The sequence below is a fragment of the Ovis canadensis genome, chromosome 5 (genome assembly GCF_042477335.2).
Source record: "Ovis canadensis isolate MfBH-ARS-UI-01 breed Bighorn chromosome 5, ARS-UI_OviCan_v2, whole genome shotgun sequence".
NCBI classification, from domain to species: domain Eukaryota; kingdom Metazoa; phylum Chordata; class Mammalia; order Artiodactyla; family Bovidae; genus Ovis; species Ovis canadensis.
In genome coordinates, this window is record NC_091249.1 from 56,597,410 (window position 1) to 56,621,248 (window position 23,839).

Consider the following 23,839-nt stretch of genomic DNA (forward strand, 5'->3'; position numbering starts at 1 on the left):
GAGAAAACAATGGACTGGAGGGGACAGGTCACAGGAAATGCTGGACTCCACTGACCCACAGTCCCTCCAAGGGGTGGGCCCTGGCTCCTGGAAAGGGCTCTGACCCTGATCACGAAGCAGACTGGCTCTCACCAGCACTCTGAGCACTCAGGGAGATGGGAAGAGGCCAGGATGCACATTTCCCAGTGACCACACTTCCTAAAGGGTACAGGAGAAGGGGGGAGTCAGGGCAGAAAAGGCACAGACTCCAGGGTCACATGGACACACATCAAGGTCCTCCTTGCTCTGCCTGGTCCCCCTGTCCACAAACTGGCCAGAAGCTCTGCATTTGACTGCAGATCACTTTATCACCTGGTGGGAAAGGCCAGACAGTGCAGGTGCACACAGAGGCAGACACAGGCCGGCAGGGGCAGCCCCTGCTCCCTGAATGGCCCCAGCACTGGCCACGCCTCATGGCCCCAACCTCCAAGTGCTGGGGACCTAGGCCTGTGAGCCTTAAGCTGGGGCTCAAGCAGCCGCCAAAAACCCAGCTGTGGGCTGTGGATAAATAGGTGCTGCGGTTCCTCAGGCGGCCCCATCCAACACGTTCCAGGTGACAGAAACGTCCCCAGCTGAGCCCCCCAGCACAGCAGCAACAAGGGTTTCCTGAGCCTGTAAAATGTGGCCATTTGCAGCAAAGAACAGAATTTTTACTGTTACTTAATTTAAAAACAAATTGTCCCACAGCCACATGTAAGTCAATGACGTTAGAACACTCTCTCATACCCTACACAAAAAAACCCAGAATGGCTTAAAGGCTTAAATATAAGACATGACACCATAAAACTCCTAGAGGAGACCACAGGTATAACATTCTGTGACATGGATCTTACCTATGCTTTCTTAGGTCCGTCTCCCAAGGCAACAGAAATAGAAGCAAAAATAAATAAATAGGACCTAATCAAACTCACAGGCTTTTGCCCAGCAAAGGAAACCAACAGCCTATAGACTGGGAGAAAATAATTGCAAATGATGTGACTGACCAAGGCTTGACTTCCAAAATATACAAACAGCTCATACAACTCAATATCAACAAACAAAACAACCCAGTTGAAAAATGGGCTGAAGACCTACACAGACATTTCTCCAAAGAAGACATACAGATGGTCAAGAATCACATGAAAAAATGCTCAGCATCACTCATTATCAGAGAAAGGCAAGTCAAAACTACAATGAGGTACCACCTCCTACAGGTCAGTATGGCCATCATTAAAAACTGTACAAATAAGGACTTCCCTGGTAGTCCACTGGCTAAGACGCCATGCTCCTAATGCACGGGGCCAAGGTTCAAACCCTGGTCAGGGAACTAGATCCCACATGCTGCAACTAAGAGTTCACATGACACAACAAAGACCTGGCACAGCCAAATAAAATAAATATTAAAAAAAAAAAAAACCTCTACAAATAAACAAATGCTGGAGAGGGTGTAGAGAACAGTAAACACTCCTACACTGTTGGTGGGAATATAAGCTACTGCAGCCACTGTGAAAACAGCACAGAAGTTCCTCAAAAAACTAAAAACAGAGGTACCATATGATTCAGCAATCCCACTCCTGTGCAAATATATTCAGATGAAACCACAATTCAAAAAAAACATGCACCCCAATGTTCACAGCAGCACTAGTTACAACAGCCAAGACATGGAGGCAAGCTAAACGTCCACTGACAGATAAATGGATAGAGGAATAAAAAGGGTACGGTAAGAAAAAAAAAAGGATATGGTGTATATATACACAATGGATTACTACTCAGCAGTGAAAAAGCACAATATTGTCACTTGCAGCAACATGGATCCAACTAGCGAGTACCATACTAAATGAAGTAAGTCAGAAAAAGACAAATACTGTATGATATCACTTATATGCGGAATCTAAATATAATGCAAATGAACTTATCTATGAAACAGAAACAGACTCAGACCTAGGAAAAGACTTGTGGTTGCCAAGGGGGAGGGACAGCAAGAAAATCAATCCTTAATATTCACTGGAAGGACTGATGCTGAACCTCCAACACTTTGGCCACCTGATGTAAAGAGCTGACTCACTGGAAAAGACTCTGATGCTGGGAAAGATTTCGAGCAAGAGGAGAAAGGAGCAACAGAGGATCAGATGGTTGGATGGCATTACCAACTCAACGGACATGAGTTTAAGCAAACTCCGGGAGATGGTGAAGGATAGGGAAGCCTGGCGTGCTGCAGTCGATGAGGTCACAAAGAGTTGGACACGACTGAGCGGCTGAACAACACACACAGAGGGAATGGGGGATGGTGGAAAGAATGGGAGTTTTGGATAACCATATGCAAACTATTACGTACAGAATGGATTAACAACAAGGTCCTGCTGTATAGTGCAGGATTTTCAATATCCTGTGATAAACTATAATGGAAAAGAATGAGTATGTGTAACTCTACTATGAAACAGAAATTAACACTGTAAACCAACTATACTTTAATTAAAAAAAAAAAAGTCACAAAGACGAACCCCCCGAAAAAATCCCAACGTGTTTCTCACCTTCTGACATCCCACAAGCCTCATACTAATCCTCTCTACCCACTAGAATGGCCTGAGGACAGGCACTTTCATCCTCCCCCCCTCCCCGCGCCTTGGCTGTACCATGTGGTATGTAGGATCTTAGTTCCCCGACCGGGGATTGAACCCATGCCCCCTGAAGTGGAATCGCAGAGTCCTAAGCATTGGACGGACAGGGAAGTCCCAGGGACTTTCAACGTTCAGATCTCACCTCACCACCTCAGTGATTAGAATAGAACCTGGCCCATAAGAGGTTCTCAATAAGGCTGAACGAATAAACAAACCTCATAGAGAACACAGTATTCAGACTACAACTGTATGTCGGCCCCTGCAGTCAATGTTCTCCGTTTATCTTCTGAACAAGGGGTGGACACCCTTTCTCTGCAAAAGGCCAGACCTAAGTATTTTGGGCACTGTAGGGCCAGACAGTCTCTGTCCTGACCATTTAACTCTGCTAGTGCGTCTCAAAAGCAGCCAGGTGCTTCCCTTCTCGCTGGGGTCTCGGGACCGCCCTTCCCCTGCACGGCCTGGGCTCCCCCTACCTTCCCGGGCCAGTGCGGTGAACACGGGGTCCTCGGCGGGAGCCCCCCGCACGTCCTCCAGGATCTGCTCTACCGTGGGGGGCGCCGGGCGGGTGGGCAGCACCACGCGCTTCTTGGCCTTGGAGCCCATCCCTGCAGGCTGGAGAAAAGAGCGTTGACCGCGCAGTTCCTGGCGCCCTGCTCCGGAGTCCCGCTCCCGGCGAAGCCGGCCCTGCCTCGTTCCTCCCAAGGCAGAACAGCACGCGGTCTGGGGCTTCAGTGTCCGGCTCCACTCAAGACAAGTTTCCAGCAGAAGCTCCACCTGGCAGCGGGTACTCAGCCGCCACAGCTGCCGAGAGGCCACTTCCGCTTCCGGTCGGCCTGCGGGCCCGCCCTATAGGCACGTGAAGCGCACTTCCGGCCTCCTCGGGTTCCCGCCCACCGCGAAGCCAACCCCTCTGTAAAGGGGCCACGCCCGAGAGAGTTTCAGTACACTGGAGCAGAATGGCTGGAGCTTCCGTGATAGCTCAGCTGGTGAAGAATCCACCAGTAATGTAGGAGACCGCAGTTCGATTCCTGGGTCGGGAAGATACCCTGGAGAAGGAATAGGCTACCCACTCCAGTATTCTTGTGCTTCCATTGTGGCTAAGCTGGTAAAGAATACGCCTGCAATGCAGGAAACCTGGGTTCCATCCCTGGATTGGGAAGATCCCCTGGCGAAGGGAAAGGCTACCCACTCCAGTATTCTGGCCTGAAGAATTCCATGGACTGCATAGTCCATTAGGTCGCAAAGAGTTGGACAAGACTGAGCGAGTTGAAGTGGGGTTCAGTTCAGTTCACTCGCTCAGTGGTGTCCGAATCTTTGAGACCCCATGAATAGCAGCACGCCAGGCCTCCCTGTCCATCACCAACTCCCGGAGTTCACCCAAACTCATGTCCATCAAGTCGGTGATGCCATCCAGCCATCTCATCCTCTGTCGTCCCCTTCTCCTCCTGCCCTCAATCCCTCCCAGCATCAGTCTTTTCCAATGAGTCAATTCTTCACATGAGGTGGCCAAAGTATTGGAGTTTTAGCTTTAGCATCAGTCCTTCCAGAGAACACCCAGGCCTGATCTCTTTTAGAATGGACTGGTTGGATCTCCTTGCAGTCCAAGGAACTCTCAAGAGTCTTCTCCAACACCACAGTTCAAAAGCATCAGTTCTTCGGCACTCAGTCCAACTTCCCTCACAGTCCAACTCTCACATCCATACATGACCACTGGAAAAACCATAGCCTTGACTAGATGGACCTTTGTTGGCAAAGTAATGTCTCTGCTTTTTAATATGCTGTTTAGGTTGGTCATACCTTTCCTTCCAAGGAGTAAGCGTCTTTTAATTTCATGGCTGCAGTCACCATCTGCAGTGATTTTGGAGCCCAAAAAGATAAAGTCTGACACTATTTCCACTGTTTCCCCATCTATTTCCCATGAAGTGATGGGACCGGATGCCATGATCTTCGTTTTCTGAATGTTGAGCTTGAAGCCAATTTTTTCACTCTCCTCTTTCATCAAGAGGCTTTTTAGTTCCTCTTCACTTTCTGCTATATAAGGGTGATGTCATCTGCATATCTGAGGTTATTGATATTTCTCCCGGCAATCTTGATTCCAGCTTGTGCTTCTTCCAGCCCGGCGTTTCTCATGATGTACTCTGCATATAAGTTAAATAATGAGGAAGGAAGCAACATCAGCCTCCTTGCGCAGAGCCTAGAAGCACAAAGGGTGGGTGTCCGGTCCAATGCTGGCTTCTCTGACTGCCTAACAAAGCATCCTCCAAGCCAGTCTTCAACAGTATAGGTTAACAGTACATGAACCATCAACTTCCAGATGTTCAAGCTGGATATCAAATTGCCAACATCCGTTGGATCATCAAAAAAGCAAGTGAGTTCCAGAAAAACATCTACTTCTGCGTTGCTGACTACACCAAAGCCCTTGTATGGATTACAACAAACTGTGGAACATTCTTACAGAGATGGAAATACCAGACCACTTTACCTACCTCCTGAGAAATCTGTATGCAGGTCAAGAAGCAACAGTTAGAATCAGTCATGGAACAACAGGCTGGTTCCAAATTGGGAAAGGAGTACGTCAAGGCTGTATATTGTCACACTGCTTATTTAACCTATATGCAGAGTACATCATGAGAAATGCCAGGCTGAATGAAGCACAAGCTGGGATCAAGATTGCCAGGAGAAATATCAATAACCTCAGATATACAGATGACACCACCTTTATGGCAGAAAGCGAAGAAGAACAAAAGAGCCTCTTGATGAAAGTGAAAGAGATGAGTGAAAAAGTTGGCTTAAAACTCAACATTCAGAAAATGAAGATCATGACATCCGGTCCCATCAATTCATGGCAAATAGATGGAGGAAACAATGGAAACAGTGAGAGACTTTATTTTGGGTGGCTCCAAAATCAATGCAGATGGTGACTACAGCCATGAAATTAAAAGACACTTGCTCCTTGGAAGAAAAGCTATGACCAACCTAGACAGCATATTGAAAAACAGAGACATTACCTTGCTGACAAAGGTCCATCTAGTCAAAGCTATGGTTTTTCCAGTAGTCATGTGTGGATGTGAGATTTGGACTATAAAGAAAGCTGAGCACCAAAGAATTGATGCTTTTGAACTGTGGCATTGGAGAAGACTCCTGAGAGTCCCTTGGACTTCAAGGAGTTCAAACCAGTCAATCCTAGAGGAAATCAGTCCTGAATATTCATTGGAAGGGCAGATGCTGAAGCTGAAACTCCAATACTTTGGCCACCTGATGCAAAGAACTGACTCACTGGAAAAGACCCTGATGCTGAAAAAGATTGAAAGTAGGAGAAGGGGATGACAGAGGATGAGATGGTTGAATGGCATCACTGACTCGATGGACATGAATTTGAGCAAGCTCCAGAAGTCGGTGATGGACAGGGAAGCCTGGTGTGCTGTAGTCCATGCGGTCACAAAGAGTTGGACAGGACTGAGTGACTGAATTGAACTACTACTACTACTACTAAGTCACTTCAGTCGTGTCCGACTCTGTGCGACCCCACAGACGGCAGCCCACAAGGCTCCCCTGTCCCTGGGATTCTCAAGGCAACAACACTGGAGTGGGTTGCCATTTCCTTCTCCAATGCATTAAAGTGAAAAGTGAAAGTGAAGTCGCTCAGTCGTGTCCAACCCTCAGCGACCCCATGGACTGCAGCCTTCCAGGCTCCTCCATCCATGGGATTTTCCAGGCAAGAGTACTGGAGTGGGGTGCCATTGCCTTCTCCACTGAATTGAACTGAACAAGGCATTTGAGGCCAACTTTTATGCAAAATGGGGACACGACCTCCAACCCACGTGGCTGTCATGGAACACACCAGGTGGCGGGCACACAGGGAGCACTCAGTAAATGCCAGCTGTGCCAGTCCCACTGAGGTGACCAGGGGCACAGCATTTGCATCTGGGCTCTCCTCCCAAATCCACCTCAGGGTCCCCTCTCTAGTCTCTAAAACCCCTTCCCCTCAGGGTGGGGTCATAGCGCTGGAGGCTTATCTTGGCCTCGCCCCTCTTAAGTAGGGTGGGAAGACCTGCTCAGACCAGGGAGGTTTTTCTGTGTTTAAACAACTTTATTGAAAGTAAGTTAGGGCTTCCCTGGTGGCTCAGTGGTAAAGAATCTGCCAGCAGTGCAGGAGACCACCAGAAATGCAAGAGACTCGGGTTCAATCCTCGGGTCAGGAAGATCCCCTGGAGAAAGAAATGGCAACCCACTCCAGTATTCTTGCCTGGGAAACCCCATGGACAGAGGAGTTTGGCGGGCTACTGTCCTTGGGGTCACAAAGAGTTGGAGACGACTTAACGACTAAACCACCACCACCACCTACCAGTGGTTAGGATTCCTTGTTCTCACTACCGAGGATTTGGATTCAGTCCAAGGTAGGGGAACTAAGAGCCTACATCCCATAAACTGCCCCGGTGAAGTTAAAAAAAAAAAAGGACCAATTTACATACCACAAGTAGTAGGATTAGTCACTCAGTCGTGTCAGACTCTGCGGTCCCATGGACTGTAGCCTACCAGGCTCCTCTGTCCACGGAATTCTCCAGGCAAGGATACTGGAGTGGGTTGCCATTTCCTACTCAAGGGGATCTTCTAGACCCAGGGATTGAACCCGGGTCTCCCTCATTACGACCAGATTCTTTACCATCTGAGCCACCAGGGAAGCCTACAATACCATAAAGCCTACCTGTTTAAAGTGTACAAATCAGTGTTTTGAGAATATATAGAGAGTGGATGTTTCACATCAGCGGGATCACACACTCTGTGTTCTTTTATGTCCTGCTTCTCTCACTGAGCATCGTGACGCTCCCGGGTATGGAGGGACCACCCTGCATTTATTCGTTCACCCACATTAGTGGACATTCAGGCTGCTTCCAAATTTTGGCTGCTGTGAATCATACTGCTGTGAACTTCCTGGCATAGTTGTTTGTGTGAATGTGTCTAGTTTTCTTGGGCATGTGCCTAGGAGTGGAATCGCTGGATTCTTCAGTAACTCCATGTTTGTCTGTGGAACTATTTCCCAAAGTGGCTGCCCCAGCCTGGCATGATTTGGGCACTTACCATATGTCAGGCCAGAAAACTACTTTGGATCCTCGAGAGTATTTGGTGAGGCAGGTGCCAGGTTTAATGCTGTTGCAGAGGTGTGGTCACTGAGGCTCTGAGAGGGAGGCCAGATGACTCTGGACTCACACCCTGGAGCTAACTCTGGAAGCAGGGGCTGAGCTGGGTGGGACTCTAGGGGCGTGGCCAGGACTGCACTCGGAGGGCAGCTGGCTGCTGCTTGTGCTTCCAGTGGGTCCAGCTTCAGCCCTTGACCTCATTCCCATTACTTTCTAGCTTGAGGCTGCCCAACCCGAGCCTGGTGGCTCAGCAGGTGCCCAGGGTCCTTGGAGAGGAGTATCTCTGGGGCTCCTGCAACAAACCAGGACTGCCTCCATGGAGTTCAAGTGAAGCCTGTGGTCAAGGCACAACCAGCCTCCACTTCCTTGTGGAAATTGCCTCTCAGCTCTGAAAATCAGAAGGAACGAGGAACATGTCCCCACCCCATAGATGTGTGTGAGGACAGACGAAGGACTCTCAATAGCTCCATCCATGCCCTCCCTACCCCAACCCCACCCCACCCTGCACTTTGGGATCCTCCTTCAGTTCCAGAGAGGTGGAGAACCCACTTTCCAGAGGGCGAAGTGGAGGCCTGAGGGAGTGAGAGCATTGTATCTCCAGTTCATGATTCCCTCAGCCTCCCAAGGACCTCAGAAAAACAGAAAAGTGCAGTTATTGGAAGACGGTAGACAGGCCATGTGGGTAGATCCGCAATTGTCATTTGCAGATCACACTTCTGTTAGTTCTCGACCTTAAAGAGAAACTCATGCATAAGGGTGGAAAAGGTGGGAGTTCCCTGGTGGTCCAGTGGTTAAGAGTCCGCTTTGCAGTGCAGGGGACACAGGTTCAATCCCTGGTCCGGGAAGATCCCACATGCCATGGGGCAACTAACACCATGTGCCACAACTGCTGAAGCCCGAGCACCTAGAGCCTGTGCTCCACAGCAAAAGCCACCACAACGAGAAGCCCATGCACTGCAACTAGAGAAAGCCTGTATGCAGCATTGAAGACCCAGTGCAGCCAACGTTAAATTTAAAAAGAAAAAAGGATGGGAGAGCAGTAAGAGCAGGTCAGGACACTTCCAGGGCACTCAGAGGCTTTGCCACAGCTGTCATTCAGAAGCCCACCAGCCCCCACCCCCCAGGGCATGGGCTCTGGACTCCACTGAGCCTGACCCCTTCTCCAGGGACAGGCATGGTATGCATGGGACACCTCCCCCCCGCTCCCAGCAATCACACCGTGGGAAAGAGAGTGGTGCCCCAAGGACCCCACAGACTTGCACCTTCTGTTCAACCTTTATTTGCAAATTCTGCGCTGTCAGAGGATGAGGTGCCCGAGAGGAAACTCTGGACAGTGTCATCTGCTCCGCCTCTCCCTCCCTCCACTCTGGGACAGGGAAGGGATATCGGGATATCGGCCTCCCGCCTGGTTGCCCCCCACTCACACACACCACCCAAACTATGCAATGAGACTTCTCTCTCTCTCTGACCTTGACTTGCCAAGTCCGGGGTGCAGGATCCCACGTGGCCACCCCTGGCCTGTGCCTCCGAGGCTGCCAGGGCCCTCCCGGGGCAGGTTCCTATGGGGCGCCAGTCTGGACAGTAGGATGGGGGTGCCCATCAGGGCTCGAGCGAGGAGCATCCTGGCTGTCCTTGTCAGCCAGCTCTGGGTTCCAGCCTGCTGTGGGCTCTGGAATGGCGACTAGAGTGGGCCCCTGTCCTAGGGGGGCCCATCCATGGCAGCAGGCAGCCCGCGAGGAGAACATGGCAGAGGAGAGGGGTCCCAAATGCCAAGGACAGCAGGGACAGTACCACGGCCTGGGCTGGGCCATGGGGGCAAGGGCAGGCAGTTGCTGTGGACTGGGAATGGGCCTCAGCGGGGTGGGGTCCCGAGCAGGAGCCCTGCTGCTCATCCAGCGTGGACTGCGGAGGGCAGGCAGTGCAGTCCAGCGGGGAGCTGCCGCGACAGGTGTAACAGGACGAGTGGCAGCTGGAGCAGACCCGCATGGCAGGCACAGCTGAGCGCCCAGGTCCAGCAGTCACCGCCTGCTGGGTGTGGCTGAAGTACCTTGGTGGGCAATAGGCGAGGCAAAGGTGGCCCAGGATGTAGGCGGGGCTGTGGCACTCTGCATGAGGGACAGACACGGCCATGGGGCTGTGAGGCTGGGACCTGCCACCCCGGCCTGCCTGCCCCTCCACCCCGGGCCGCACACGCACACTGCCCCTGCTGCCACCGGCAAATGGGCCTTGCCGCGCCGGGCACTCACCCTGGCACAGCCCCTCTGTGTCCCTCTGCACGCACGCGTTGCTGGTCACCTGGGGGCCCGAGGGCCGCGCCGTCATGTCCTCAGCTGTCCCGTAGAGCAGCAGCGTGTAGCGGTACAGCGTCCCTGGGCAGGGGTCGTGGTGGGCACGGGGCGGAGGGGGAGAGGCCGTCAGCAGCCTGGTCATGCCATTCCTGGCCCCCCGCCCTGCCACCTATACCCCATCCTGGAACCCTGGACACAGACAGTGCAGAGTTGCCCAGTACCCTCTGTAGGCTGGGAACCAGATACCTGGTGTGTGCTGGTAAGTGAGCACCTATTGAGTGCCAGTCCCGCCTGCTCAGTCTCTCCCAGGAGACCAGCGGGAGCCCTCTGAGGTGGAGGAGGGGGGCAGCTAAAGAGCCCTGGGCTCCAGTCTGCAAGCTAGGTAGGGGTGGAGCCCCAGCCAGCACCCGGCCGGACCTCACCTGTGTTGAAATAGTAGCCCTTGTTCTCCAGGGCCAGGATCCACAAGCCCCGCGGGTCTTCGTCCCAGAAGTGGGTGGACATGAAGACCCAGTTGTTGTAGCCTTGGCTGCTGACGTCAAAGGGTCTGGGACAGACAGGTGAGGGGGGTTCATAACCAGAGTCCTGACCAGCACGGCCAATGTGGACAGGGCTGGGGTCCAGCCTGCCTGACTCCGGGGTGCTCAGGCTCCTCCCCATGGGGGCACCCAGGAAGGAGGGAGAGTTTGCACCGAGGGCCGGCTTCTGCCCCTGCACCTGATGGCCACGAGGGTGGAGCGGGTGCCCATGGGGCTGGTGAGGGAGATCTCCAGGTCCCCTCGGCGGCTGTAGGACAGGGACAGCTGCACCTGCACGTGCTCCAGCGAACGGATGGAGTTGGCGTGGCCGGCGCAGGCCGACACGTTCTTCCTCACGTGCATGACCGGCAGGATGGGGCTGGGGGCCAGGGCCTCTCCTGCTGGCCTGCTGGTGGGGGGCCAGGCAGAGTTTGGGCTCAGATCCTGAAGCCTACCCTCTCCTTGTTCAGACAGGTAAACTGAGACCTCAGGGCATGCCTCCCTGTGTCCACTCCCCAGGTAGCAATGGGAGGTGGAGGGAGAAGGCAGGTACAGAAGCAGGTGGAGGAGGGCTGGGGGAGGTGGCAGGTGGGAGGAGGGAGGGAAAGGCAAGATAGCAGGAGGGAGAACAGCTGTGGGGAGGTAGGCACAAAGGCTGAGTTGGATGCAGGCGTCCTGCGGGCAGAGGGGCGCGCTCACGTGCGGGTGTGCACGATATGAATGACACATTTCTTCTGGGGCTGCGTAGGCAGCCAGGAGCGAGCCATGCCCACCAGCAGTGCAGCGTCCAGCAGCCCGTAGCCATAGTGGTGGCTCACTGCAGGGGGAGGGGCTGGCGGTCACAGCCCTGTGCTTGCGGCGGCCCCGCCCTCCCGCCCGGCCCTGCCGCACCTCGGCGCCCAGCTCCGTTGGTCTTCCAGTCCTCCGCCTGCAGATGCGCGGGCCTGGACGCCCGGACCACCAAATGCTGCATGTCCCTCCATGTCAAGAGCGGGCTGCAAGTGGGCGAGGGTGGGTGAGCCAGGGCCACGCTGTGGGGCGCGGGCGGCTGGTGGGACCCCACCCTCACCTACTTGGCCTCCAGAGCCAGAGCGATCATGCCCGCAGCCAGTGGGGCGGAGGCTGAGGTCCCCGTGTGCTTGTCCGTGCACTGGTGGTGCAGGTCTGTGGTGACCTGGGGGGCACAGACAAGGGCTTGGGACCAGTGCCCATAGAAACCCCACCCTGCTTCAAAAGTCCCAAGGGCTTCAAGAAAGAGGCACCACAGAGCACAACAGCAGGGCTGGGGCACTGAGTAGACAGGAGGGCACGTGAAGGGGTGTCAACCCATGGTCTGGGACCCCACTCTGTGTCAAGTGCCAACAGGGCAGCCCTGGGAGGAGGCCAGGCAGGGGACGGGGGGAAGGCGAGAGACAGCCAGCTGGGTGGGGCAGGCAGAGGCAGGAGGCCTTGGGAGTCTGGCCGTGGGAGGGTGCAGGGGGCAGGGGAGCTCTCACGATCTGGGGGTCCGTGGCTACACCGCTGCTGTAGGTGGTGGTGAGTGTGGAGGCACAGGCCTCGCTGTACCAGGGCACGTGGCCCTGCTGGGTGGTGCTGCCCACTGAAAGCGTGTGGATGCTGTTGGTGTAGCCGTCGCAGTTACAGTTGTCGTAGTGCAGGCCACCATTGCCTGATGCCCAGATGAAGAGGGTGCCCAGCCCGCCTCGGCCCTGCAGGAAGGGACCAGCACAGAGGCGGGAGTTGGGGTGGGGCGGGAGCCTCGCATGTAGGCCCTGGACCTGCCATGCCTTGTACCCACTCACATTGGTCACGCCACGCCTGAAGGCTTCTCGGGTGAGGATGCCTGGGCCGTCCACCGTGCGGCCATCATCCTCGGGGCCCCAGCTGGCACTGTAGATGTGGATGTGCTGTGGCTGCAGGCTCAGCGACTGGGCCTCAATCACGTCAGTGATGGTGCCATCCAGCATGCGCACACCTGCATGGGCGGCAGCTACAGCCTTGCTGGACACCCTGCCTGTGCCCCGTGCTCTCCCTGCTTGGGGGTGAAGGCGTCGACGACGGGGGGGGGTGCTCAGTTCTCCTCCACCCTGGGCCTGGCACCTTGGCACCACTGCTCAGCAGCAAGGGTGTGAGGCCGGGAGGCTCCCCACCCCCTAGTCTGAGTACCTCCGATGCGGCTGTTGTAGGCGACGCCCGCACCACAGAACCTGTTGTTTGCCATTGCTGCCACTTCCCCGGCACAGCGGGTCCCGTGCCTGGCACCAGGGCAGAGACAGGAGCCCATCACATGCCCCTGACTCCTCGTAGGGAACCAGGGGCTGCCCGCACACCCCTGGGGATGCCAGGCTTACCGGTTCTCATCGCTGGGTGTGTATCGAGGCTGAGGGTCTGGGTCGTAGTCATTGAAGTCATAGCTGGCCAGGGGATCCTGGGGGAGGGGGGTGGAGACATGAAGGGCCTGCTACCAGCCGGTAGACATGAGGCAGCCCCCACCCCAGCCCCGCAGGCTCACGTAGTTGGCCCAGAGGTCTGGGTGGTCTTTCTCGATGCCATCATCCAGTACAGAGACCACGACGCCCTGGCCCGACAGCCCCTGGCTCCAGACCTGCAGGATGTTCAGGTCTGACTGCATCTCATTGTTCTGTGCAAGGCGGGGCCAGGGTCAGGAGGGCTCTGAGATGGCCAGGCCCCGCTGCCCAGCCCGGCCAGCTCACCATGTACCACTGCTTGGAGAACCAGGGGTCCGTGGGCACCACCAGAGAGCGTTTCACCCGCCTCTGCACTGTCTGCTGTTGGAACCACTGCACCTGGTGGTGGGTGGGGGGCAAAGGAGACCACACTGTGGGAGGGGCTGGACCTGCGAGCAGCCCGCCCAACTCCCAGCTTCCTGTCCTCACACCAGGATGCTTTAGAGGGCCCTGCCTCTTAGCTCTTCTGCAGATTCCTGGCCAAGGGGCCAAAATCTGCTTCCAGGGTCTGGGCGGGCCTCTTACTGGGTCTGCCCTGAAGCCTGAGAGGCCCCCTGCCTGTCTGGCCCCCACCAGGTTTCCTCTGCTGCAACTGCAGTGGCTGCTGCACCCAGGGCCTTTGCACATGCCCTCCTGCCTGCCTCGGGCCACTCTTCCTCAGACCTATACCCTTTCCCCCTTTTCCTTGTTCTACTCCCACCCCCTTTCCAAACTGGCTCATGTTCCCCCTCCCATCTCTATCTCAGCAGTCAGGTCCAACTTCTGCCCATTTGCTCAGCTCCAGACATGGAAGCTGCCCCTGAATTTTTCTCTGACCCCCACACCCAACCCATCAGCCAGACCTGGCCTCTATCAAGACCACATCTCCAACCAGCCTCTTCTCTTGGTACCAGTGCACCTGGCGGGTTTCAGGCTAACTCTTGTGAATCAGCCCCCCAGGCCAGCGTCTTTATACCTGGGGGACCTTGATCTTTCTGGGTGAGATACAGGAGAGAAGGGGGATGAAAGAAATGCTGACAGGGCACCAGGCCCTTGGGATGAGTGCTGCACTCACATGTTATCTGTTGCTCTCCACAGATCTTCCCCATCTGGCTCCCCACTGTAGACTAGGGAGCCAAATCGATACCAAGACTCAGAAAGCTGGTGACTTGCCCAAGGTCACACAGCCATTCATTACAATTACAAGAATAATAGGAGGTGGCAGAAACCTTTGAGGGAAGGCCAGGCTCACCTTAGGGTCTTTCTTTAGGCGCAGGCGGTGGCCCCAGTGCGGGGTCAGGGACTGCTGGACCACGCCCCGGTGCCGCAGATGGAAATACTGCCCATCAGGGAAAATCTGGGAATGAAGGAGAGCATGGCTGAGACCTGGTTCCCCTGATGGAGCTCTTCTCAGGCTGGGGCCAGTCCCCTTCTTACATCTTCCCCCAACCAGGTGGCCTCTGGGGGTTCCCAGAATCTGAAGTTAGACAAGGCAGGGGTGAGCTGGGGGTCCTTGATATATGGGGAACGAGGGGCCCCGTCCCATCTGCAGAGATCTGGGTCCCCTTCTTACATCTTCCCGCCTCCTCCCGTCAATCTGGGTCCCGCCCACCTGCCCCAAATTGACGAAGCCGAATTTGCGCGCCAGGCGATCGACCTCCTGGTAACCCTGGGACACCCGCACTGCCCAGCTGCTGACATAGACGGGGGCCCGGGCCGAGGCCCACCCCACAGCCATGAGGCCAACGAGCGCCAGGCCCAGGGCCAAGGTCAGGCGCAGACAGAGCGCAGTACGGGCGGGCCGCATGGCGGCGGGGGCGGGGCCGGGGCGGGGCCTCAGAAAGCCCCTCCTCCTGACCAAACCGCCGAGACGGCCCAAGCGCCCGCCCAGCCCCCGGCGCCATAGCAACCCTTGAAAAGCTTCAACTCCCAGGGAGCCTTGCGGCTCCCCCACTGGAAGGGCGCAAAGCTCTAATAGAAGTGTGGGGGAGACACATGCTCAGACCGGTGTTCTGTAGACTCAAATCCTCTGGAGCTTCAGTCTCCCCGTTTGTACAATGACCCGCAATTCTTCTGACCTAGAGGAGCGAGTTCATTGTTGCTATAATTGACCCCGCCCCACATTGGTCCCGCCCACTTCATATACACCCCTACCCCTAGAATAAGCCTTGCCTCCTTCCTAATCCAACCAGAATTGTGCTTTTGAATAAACCCCGCCTCCTACATTTAGCCCCATGTTCTTGGGCTCCAAAATCATCGCAGATGGTGACTGCAGCCATGAAATTAAAAGATTCTTCCTCCTTGGAAAAAAAGCTATGACCCAACTAGACAGCATATTAAAAAACAGAGACATTACTTTGTTGACAAAGGTCCATCTAGTCAAAGCTATGGTTTTTCCAGTAGTCATGTGTGGATGTAAGAGTTGGACTATAAAGAAAGCTGAGCACCAAAGAATTGACGCTTCTGAACTGTGGTGTTGGAGAAGACTCCCTTGGACTTCAAGATCAAACCAGTCAATCCTAAAGGAAATCAGACCTGAGTATTCACTGAAAGGACTGATGTTGAAGCTGAAACTCCAACACTTTGGCCACCTGATGCAAAAATCTGGCTCATTGGAAAAGACCCTGATGCTGGAAAAGATTGAAGGCAGAAGGGGATGACAGAGGATGAGATGGTTGGATGGCATCTCATCCACCGACTCGATGGACATGAGTTTGAGTAAGCTCCGGGAGTTGGTGATGGACAGGGAGGCCTGGCGTGCTGCAGTCCATGGGGTCGCAAAGTCGGACACGACTGAGCGACTGAACTGAACTGAAGCACCGCTTTTCCGATTCTGTCCCTCCTCTCGGCCCCACTTCCCCTCTGTTTTCCCTAATAAACATCTTCTTGTTTCTCCAATCAGCTCTGAACTTTCTCCAGCCCCGCCCACCAGCTCCGCCTTCCCAGCACTCTTCTCTCCGCCCCAGCTCCACCCACAACCGCTCAGCCAATAATCCCCCGGCCATGACCCCGCCCCTCCAATCAGCTACGTCCCCCTCCCGTTCAGCCAATCGGTGTCCTCAGTCAACGCGCCCCGCCCCCTTCCTCCAAAGTCGCGGCTGCGGCTGCCGCGGCCCTCCAGAGGGCAATGCGGCGGAGGAGACGGGGCAGGCCCCACCTCCTTTGTCCGCCCTGCCCTCCCATTGGCCAGAGCGGAGGGCAGGAGGCGGAAACCAGCCCGGGGGCGGAGACCCGCCCGGGAGTTGAGCGGTGCGGCTCCCGCCGAAGGAAGGCGGCGCGCAAGCAGTCTAGCAGGTGCGCGGGGAGACGGTCGAGTTCAAGCTGCCAGTCCCGGGCGCCCAAGTGCCATGGACGGCCTGCGCCAGCGCTTCGAGCGCTTTCTGGAACAGAGGAATTTGGCCACCGAAGCGCTAGGGGCACTCGAAGCCAAGACAGGTGTCGACAAGCGGTACTTGGCCACGGGTGAGCCGTCGGGGGCAGCGCTTGGGGCTGCCGCCCCATTTCGCCGACAGGCACAGTGAAGTCCTGGGCTATCGGGGCCTCGGACCCTCTCCCTTCCGGCCGCCCCTGCTGCGGGTTCCAACTCAGGCGGCGGGGCGCTCCCACAGTCCAGCGAGGAGACCGAGATCCTGGGGATGGGTGGTAGACCAGGACCTTGGTTCTGGCCGCAGTCTCTTCTCGCCCTCGCCGTGCGACCTCAGTCGAGGACCAACCCCCTCTGGGCCCTGCAGCCGTCCTTTGCCCCCTCCTCCCTCCTGGCCCTGGGTGCCCTCCAGGCAGAAGTCCGGTTCTTCCGGTTGTTCTTCTGGTCCCGGGGGAGGAGAGGGCAGGTAGGTAGCAATGCCCTGCCAGTCTCGCCACCCTCTTCCCAGATGGACTCCAGCCTGGAAGCAAGTGTAGAGATCTTCCCGTTTTCCCAGGGGATGCTCCAGACCAGGAGAGGAAGGGTCACTCCCACCTCCCCTCCCGAGGTTTTCCTGCTAGAATCAACCCCACCCCAAGCTCAACCCCTTGGCCTGCCCTCTCACTCTGCCCCACCCTGAGCTGGATTGTTTGACTGCTGCTGTGGGCTTGCAGAAACGTTGGCTGGGGCCCATGGAGAGGGAGTCCAGTCACCCTTGATTGTCACTTCCATTCCAGTCCCTCCTCTGCCTTTCCTCCTCAGTGACCTTGGGTGGCCTCTGCCATTCTCTGAAATTGTCCAGTAAGTGCCCTTTAAGTACCTCCCTCTTTTTTGGTGCTTCAGACCCAACCCTCTTCTGCCACCTCTTCCAAGAAGCCCGCCTAGAATGAGTCTTGCGGGACACTGGGGGGCAGCTCTGGGTGAGGACGTGCCATGTGTTTTAAGCACCTGTGTACAGATCCCAAGAGTCCGCTTTCCTCCTGTTCCCCCACCAGCTGGGGGATTGTAATGCCAGGCAGCCCAAGGAAGGATCCAAACCTGTCCCTCCAGGTTGCTGGTGCCCAACCCGTGTCGGGTCAGCCAGGGACCTCCCCTGGGAGCAAGCCCTTTATCCCCTGTCTGGCTTTCCACATCCCTGTCACCAGTGAGTGGGGAATTTAGGTCACAGAGCACTGGGGAGGGGCCTGTTGGGAGAGGCCTGCTGAGGAGTCTGGGGGTCACAGGGCAGAAAAACGGCCCAGAGCAGTAGGGGCTGCATAAGAGGCTGCTCCTGAAATCTGCCCTGTCTGGAGCACCCCACCCCCACCCCATCTGCTGCTGATCTCGGGGACTACCCCCGCCCATGCCCCAAGTCATCCTCCTGTTGCTGAGGCTGCAGAAATCCGGATTGAGGGAAGAGGGGCCCTGGGAGAGCTACTGCTCCCCAACTAGCAATCTCCAGGGAAGGGGTGCCACTCCCCACCCCCTTTCCCAGGTGTAGAAACCCTCAGGCCCCACTTGCCTGAGACTGTCTAAACCCTCCTCCGCTCCCAGCTACCAGAGGAGGAAACCCAGAGGAAGCAGTGAGCAGGCTGCCTCAGGCCAGCCAGGGATTCCTTCATTCCTCTCCCGATGCCAGACCCCAGGGATAAAGGCTAACACAGGTCGGGAGGAAGGGGAAGGGAACTCTGCCCTCTGGTCCACTGGTGGCCTCTGTTTCTCTCTGCAGATAACAGCCTGGAGGTGGGGGAGGGGTTGTAAGTGCTCCCAGAAATCAGAGGCTCCCCAAGTGACCTAGTGTGAGCCTCACCCCCGCCCCTGCCCCCACCCCTGGCCCCTGCCTGCCAGCTTCTGTTTCATCCTGGCTGTTGGATGAGATAGAACAGGGGGAGGATAGAGCCCTGCATACAAGAGCTTAATAAATGCAACAGCAACCATTCTGATTGCAGAGTGGGTAACACTCGAGGCTCCCACCCCCTCGCCCCACAATGTCCTCTGAACCCTCATTGCTGGGAGTGTGTTTGGGCCACCATAGGGGCTCACTGTGTAGGGAGGGGTCCCCTCTTTTATTTAGTTACCCCCACACCAACCCTCAGAGACTGGGCCACTACTGCCCCATTGACAGATGGGGAAACTGAGGCTCCAAGCAAAGAGACACTCACTAGGGGTCTCGTAGTGGGTGAGAGTTCTCCATCTGAGGGATTCTGAATGACACTTTGCATCCTGCCACGAAGACAAAGACTCTCACGGGGTGGGGAGGGTCCTGTTACCCCCCAGGGACACTGGACAGTATCTGGGGACATCTGGTGGTCACGACTCAGGGTGCTCCTACCATCAAGCAGGGCGGGGCAAGGATGTTTCTCCCTGCCCCACAGTGCCCAAGATCCCCCAAGAGTCAGCAGTAGCAAGGGGAAGAGACCCTTGACTAAGATCAAAGTTACAAACTCTGTTGCCTTTCTCCACTCTCCAGTAATTAAGTATTAACAACAGAATGGCCTCACTTTCAGTTCTTCTCCCATTGTTGTTTTTGTTTAATTGCTTAGTCGTGTCTCAGTCTTTGTGACCCCATGGACTGTAGCCCACCATGCTGCTCTGTCCATGGGATTTCCCAGGCAAGAATACTGGGATGGGTTCCTATTGACCCAGGGATCAAACCCATGTCTCTTACATATGCATTGTCAGGCGGGTTCTTTATCACCGGCACCACCTGGGAAGCCTCTTCTCCCACTGAGAGTAGAAAGTGTTAGTCGCTTAGTCCTGTCTAACTCTGCAACCCCATGAACCGTAACCCACCAGGCTCCTCTATCCATAGAATTCCTTGGTGACTCAGAGGGTAAAGAATCTGTCTTTTCCCATGACTTCTATTCAAATTCTAGCCCCTTTGGCTCAGCCACTCCTATAGGGCCTGGAGTGAGATAGTTATAATTGCAGAGATCCCATATTCATTCAATAAACACTGGGCAGGTACTTGGTACAGACCAATCCTGAGGTGCCCACCTGCCCTTGGCGAGCTGGCAGTCCTGTGGGGGAGATAGACATATTAGGGCATTATAGACACAAGAGTCAGGGTTCAGAGCCATGATGGGGGTACCCAGGTGCTACAGGGGCTGCAGAGGCTTCTGGGAGGAGTGATGGTGTAGGGTGCATGGGCCAGGCCCAGGGGATGCTGGGGTCGGGGCTCAGCAGGTGAAGCCCAAGCCTACCGCCTTCTGTCTGCAGGAGCCGCCACTCTGCTAAGCCTGTATCTTCTGTTCGGGTACGGGGCTCCTCTGCTGTGCAGTCTCATCGGCTTTGCATACCCCGCATATGCTTCGTGAGTGTCTGCTGGGGCAGGGGTGGGGTGGGGGGCGCCGAGGCACTCTCTGGGCAGCCTCAGACCCTGCTATGTCTCTCCCAGGATCAAAGCTATCGAGAGCCCAAGCAAAGAGGACGACACTGTGTGGCTCACATACTGGGTGGTGTACGGCCTGTTCGGGCTAGCCGAATTCTTCAGCGATCTACTCCTGTCCTGGTTCCCTTTCTACTACGCGGGCAAGGTTAGCACCACCCCGGGAAACACCACTCCATCCTGGGAGCGGGTATCCAAAGGGGTGTCTGATGGGGGAGGCCAGGCCCATCCCTAAAGGTGTCTGATGGGGGAGGCCCAGTGTGACTCCTGACCTCTGCCTGTAGTGCGCCTTCCTGTTGTTCTGCATGGCTCCCGGCCCCTGGAACGGGGCTCATATGCTGTATCATCGCATCATACGTCCTCTGTTTCTAAAGCATCACGAGGCCGTGGACAGCATCGTGAGCGACATCAGCGGGCGGGCCCTGGACGTGGCAGCCGGAATGACGAAGGACGGTGCGTGCAGGCAGGGCGAGTGGTGTCTGTATGTCTGGTCTCTGTCTCCCGGCTTCCCTGCCCCACTCAACTTCACTCCTGCCTCCCGTCCTCCTGACTGACTTGCCTCTGTCTGGCATCCCTGCTGCCTCTGACGAGCACTCCTCCTCCCCGTCTCACTGTCCGCCTCTCTCTCCCACGCTCTCGGGAACCAGTCCTGCAGGCCTTGGCCCGCAGCCGGGCTCTTATCACCCCAGCAGCCGCAGCAGCGGGCCCCTCACTGCCCTCGGAGTCGACTGTACGTAAGCACCCACCCCTGGAAGGGGGGTCCTAGATATGTGTGAGCGCACGTGCGTGTGTGTGAGTACCTACACTTGCCTCTATCTCAGCCAGGGCTGGCTGCTGGTCCCTCAAGTGGGCCCCATGCTGGTCCTCAGTGGCCTGCGCTCAGGTGTTACTGACTGAGTATGGCCCTCGGGCCCTCGGGCTCTCGGCACAAGCAGACCCACCTCACTTACCCCTGGCGTGCTCTCTCCACAGCAGGGAAAGTAAGCATGACCCAGCTTCAGAAGGCCAAGTAAAGCCCCCAGCCAGCCCGAACGCAGACACACCAGACCATGAGACGGAGGACGTGCCACAGCGCAAGTCGTCTGTGGATTCCTCCACCGACTCACCAGCAGAGCCCACCACCAGCCCCTCGTTCCCCGCCAGGCCCGCCCTCAGGAGTTCTACCAGCCTGGGCCAGGCCCAACCTCAGGCCGTAGCTGCCACCACAGCTGCCGGCACGCAGCTGCCTGGCAAGCCCCGGGGTGGGCTCCGATCTCGAGCCAACTCTTCTAGCCAGCCCCAGGCCCCCGGGCAGCAGCGCGCCCGGCCCTCCACCACTTCCTCAGGCCCTTCCCAGGGGCCCTCAGGCCCCACACATCGGCCCAGCACCACCTCCAGCCAGGGCCCCACCCTCGGGCAGTCTCCCAGTGGCACCACCACCCGCACGCAGCCCCCCAACAATACCCCCAACGGGCCGGATGCCTCCGCCCCCAAGTCCAGCAGACGGCACCAAAAACGGCCCACGACAAAGGCCACCAGCAGCACCTCGGTGCCAGAGCTCCCCGCTTCCTGCCAGCCTGAGTCCTCCCCAGAGTACAGCTCAGAGTCCACCACCGAGGTCACCTATAGCTGGCCTGACTACAGACACAGGCTCCGCTGCCTGCAGCACTGCTGGCGGATGAAGCACCTGGCCTGCTAGGGAGGGCTCAGTAAAGCTCTCTGGACCAGCCTCATCTCCCCTGTCTGTCCTCTGGCTCTGGGGAGGGGCTTCCTGGGGGCGGGTGCTGGGCCAGCCCCACTTTACAGATGAGAAGACCAAGGCTTAGAATGGAGGTCTCACCAAGTGGCTGAGATGGACTCTGACCCCATGTACTTAAGCTTTCTCTCTCCCCTTCTTCATGAGCTCTCAGGCCTGTTCACCACAATCCTCTTGTTTTTTTGGCCACACCAGGCAGCATGGGGGATCTTTGTTCCCTGACCAGGAATTGAACCTGCGCTCCCTAGAGTGGAAGCCAAGGAAGCCCCCTTCTTTGAAAACTCTTCCAGAGGAGCCAGCTAAAAGCAGCAGTCCCACCTCACAAGAATCTGAGTTCAAGCTCTTTATTTGGGAGGGAACCCAGGAGGAGCCTATAGAAAGAGACCGAAGTGGGAGGAGAAAGAGGCTGAGAAGGCGGGGGTGGCTAAACCCAGCACATCTGCTGGCACCTGGTGCTCTGTCCCCTGTCAAAAGCACACCTGAGATTTTTCTTGCCCAGGAGCCAGGAGAGCTGGGCAGGATCCACCACCTGCTGGTCACTGGGGAAGTAGTGGCCATTCACTCTAGCCAGCGCCCCCTGCAGGCACCTCTGCGGCAGGGCCAGGCTTGCAGTTGTTCAGTGGCTAGTGAAGTGAAAATGGCTCAGTCATGTCCAACTCTTTGTGACCCCCATGGACTGTAGCCTGCCAGGCTCCTCTGTCCATGGAATTCTCTAGGCCAGTATACTGAAGTGGGTAGCCGTTCCCTTCTCCAGGGGAACTTCCCAATCCAGGGATTGAACCCAGGTCTCCCACACTTTACCATCTGAGGTCTCCATTCTTTACCGTCTGAGCCACCAGGGAAGCCCTGTTCAGTGACTAAGTTGCGTCCAACTCTGTAACCCCATGGACTGCAGCATACCAGGCTTCCCTGTCCTTCACCATCTCCTGGAGTTTGCTCAAACTCATGTCCATTGAGTCAGTGATGCTGTCTAATCATCTCTTCCTCTGACGCCCCCTTCTCCTCCTGCCTTCAGTCTTCCCCAGCATCAGGGTCTTTTCCAATGAGTCAGCTCTTTGCATCAGGTGGCCAAAGTATTGGAGCTTCAGCATCAGTTCTTCCAATGAATAGTCAGGGTTGATTTCCTTTAGAAATGACTGTTTGGATCTCCTTGGAGTCCAAGAGACTCTCAATAGTCTTCTCCAGCACCACAATTGTGAAAGCATCCATATTTTGGTGCTCAACCTTCTTTATGGTCCAACTCTCACATCCGTGCATGACTACTGGGAAAACCATAGCTTTGACTGTATAGACCTTTGCTGGCAAAGTGATGTCTACTTTTTAATATACTGTCTAGGTTTATCATGGCTTTCCTTCCAAGGAGCAAACATCTTTTAATATCATGGCTGCAGCCACCGTCTGCAGTGATTTTGGAGCCCAAGAAAATAAAATTTGTCAGTGATTCCACTTTTTCCTCTTCTATTTGCCATGAAGTGATGGGACCAGATGCCACCTGGCAACCTTCAGCAGAGAGGCCGGGAGACTGGCCGTGGACGTCCGCCTGGCTTCCTAGGAAATTGGGGGGTGGGAGCTGGGTAAGCAGGGACAGGACCTCCTACAACCTGCCTTTGGTTTCCTCTGTGAGGCCAGCACCACCTTGATCATAAAAACAGGCAGAGACAGGACAGGTAAGGAAGGTGATGCACCTGTCGTGTGGACATAGGTGCAAAAACATCTGAGCAAAAAGTAGCAAATCCAATTCAACAAGAGAAAGCCAGGACACCCTCCCTCTCCCACTTGTTAAAGTTCACATTCCTGGAAGCACAGCCTGAGTCGGAAGGTAGGAGGTGAGGGGAGCTGAGCGAGGCAGTGGTCTCAGGGGAGCCCCTGGAGCAGGTATTGTCTCCTTTTCATGAAAACTGTCTGTGATGGACAAGCCACCAACAGCTCGGGGCAGACTGGGCCTATAAAGGGGGAGAGGGATGATGTGTCCCGGGATAGCAGGGGGCTTCCCTGGTGATCTCCCACAAGGTGGCTGCAGCCACAGCTGGAAGGACCATGGTGTCCAACACAGTCTGCCCCTCACCAGAGCTCTGCACACCCCTGGTTCTGGTCGGTCACACTTCTGGTGCAAGAGAAGGGTTAGGAGGAGAAACCAGGGACCCCAATAGGGCGGTGGCTCCAGGGGCAGCTCAGTGGTTCCCAACGGGATGTTCCTGTCCCGGGGCCATTGGGCCATGTCTGGAGATATTTGTTTGGCCATGCTGCAAGGCTTGTGGGATCTCAGTTCCCTGACCAGGACTGGCCTACCTAGTCACTCACACCCAG

The 23,839-nt window shown here is 56.0% G+C and overlaps 3 protein-coding genes across 14 annotated transcripts in view; 1 reads left to right on the forward strand and 2 right to left on the reverse strand.

The window, feature by feature from the left end:
* The window catches only part of C5H19orf25 (chromosome 5 C19orf25 homolog), a 6,213-nt gene extending 1,492 nt beyond the window's left edge, over positions 1–4,721 (reverse strand). Inside the window, exon 1 of the mRNA XM_069592030.1 lies at positions 3,110–4,721. Coding sequence (XP_069448131.1) covers positions 3,110–3,239 — 130 coding nt within the window. The 5' untranslated portion in view covers positions 3,240–4,721. The remainder of the gene's footprint in view (positions 1–3,109) is intronic.
* Positions 4,722–9,037: 4,316 nt separating this feature from the next.
* Positions 9,038–14,846, reverse strand: PCSK4 (proprotein convertase subtilisin/kexin type 4). 8 transcript variants are annotated; one of them, XM_069589695.1, is made up of 15 exons: positions 14,640–14,846; positions 14,280–14,384; positions 13,295–13,387; positions 13,093–13,185; positions 12,932–13,008; positions 12,747–12,835; positions 12,383–12,555; positions 12,077–12,289; positions 11,654–11,754; positions 11,472–11,575; positions 11,280–11,397; positions 10,780–10,986; positions 10,485–10,609; positions 10,070–10,143; positions 9,038–9,879 (listed from the first exon to the last, which is right to left on the reverse strand). In XM_069589695.1, the coding sequence occupies exons 1-15, from the start codon at positions 14,832–14,834 to the stop codon at positions 9,793–9,795; spliced, it is 1,854 nt and encodes a 617-aa protein (XP_069445796.1). In that variant the 5' UTR covers positions 14,835–14,846; the 3' UTR covers positions 9,038–9,792. The 8 variants fall into 8 exon arrangements, with proteins under 8 accessions (XP_069445796.1, XP_069445789.1, XP_069445792.1 ...); XM_069589688.1 differs by having other exon boundaries at positions 10,021–10,143; positions 10,780–10,989; positions 13,093–13,221; XM_069589691.1 differs by having other exon boundaries at positions 10,021–10,143; positions 14,640–14,840.
* A 1,287-nt stretch (positions 14,847–16,133) lies between these two features.
* Positions 16,134–22,978, forward strand: REEP6 (receptor accessory protein 6). 5 transcript variants are annotated; one of them, XM_069589698.1, is made up of 5 exons: positions 16,145–16,489; positions 19,629–19,722; positions 19,807–19,945; positions 20,082–20,250; positions 20,770–22,978. In XM_069589698.1, the coding sequence occupies exons 1-5, from the start codon at positions 16,375–16,377 to the stop codon at positions 20,808–20,810; spliced, it is 558 nt and encodes a 185-aa protein (XP_069445799.1). In that variant the 5' UTR covers positions 16,145–16,374; the 3' UTR covers positions 20,811–22,978. The 5 variants fall into 5 exon arrangements, with proteins under 5 accessions (XP_069445797.1, XP_069445799.1, XP_070148501.1 ...); XM_070292400.1 differs by having other exon boundaries at positions 16,160–16,489; positions 20,172–20,250; XM_069589699.1 differs by lacking the exon at positions 20,770–22,978 and adding an exon at positions 20,445–20,615 and having other exon boundaries at positions 16,163–16,489.
* The last annotated feature ends 861 nt before the right edge of the window (positions 22,979–23,839 follow it).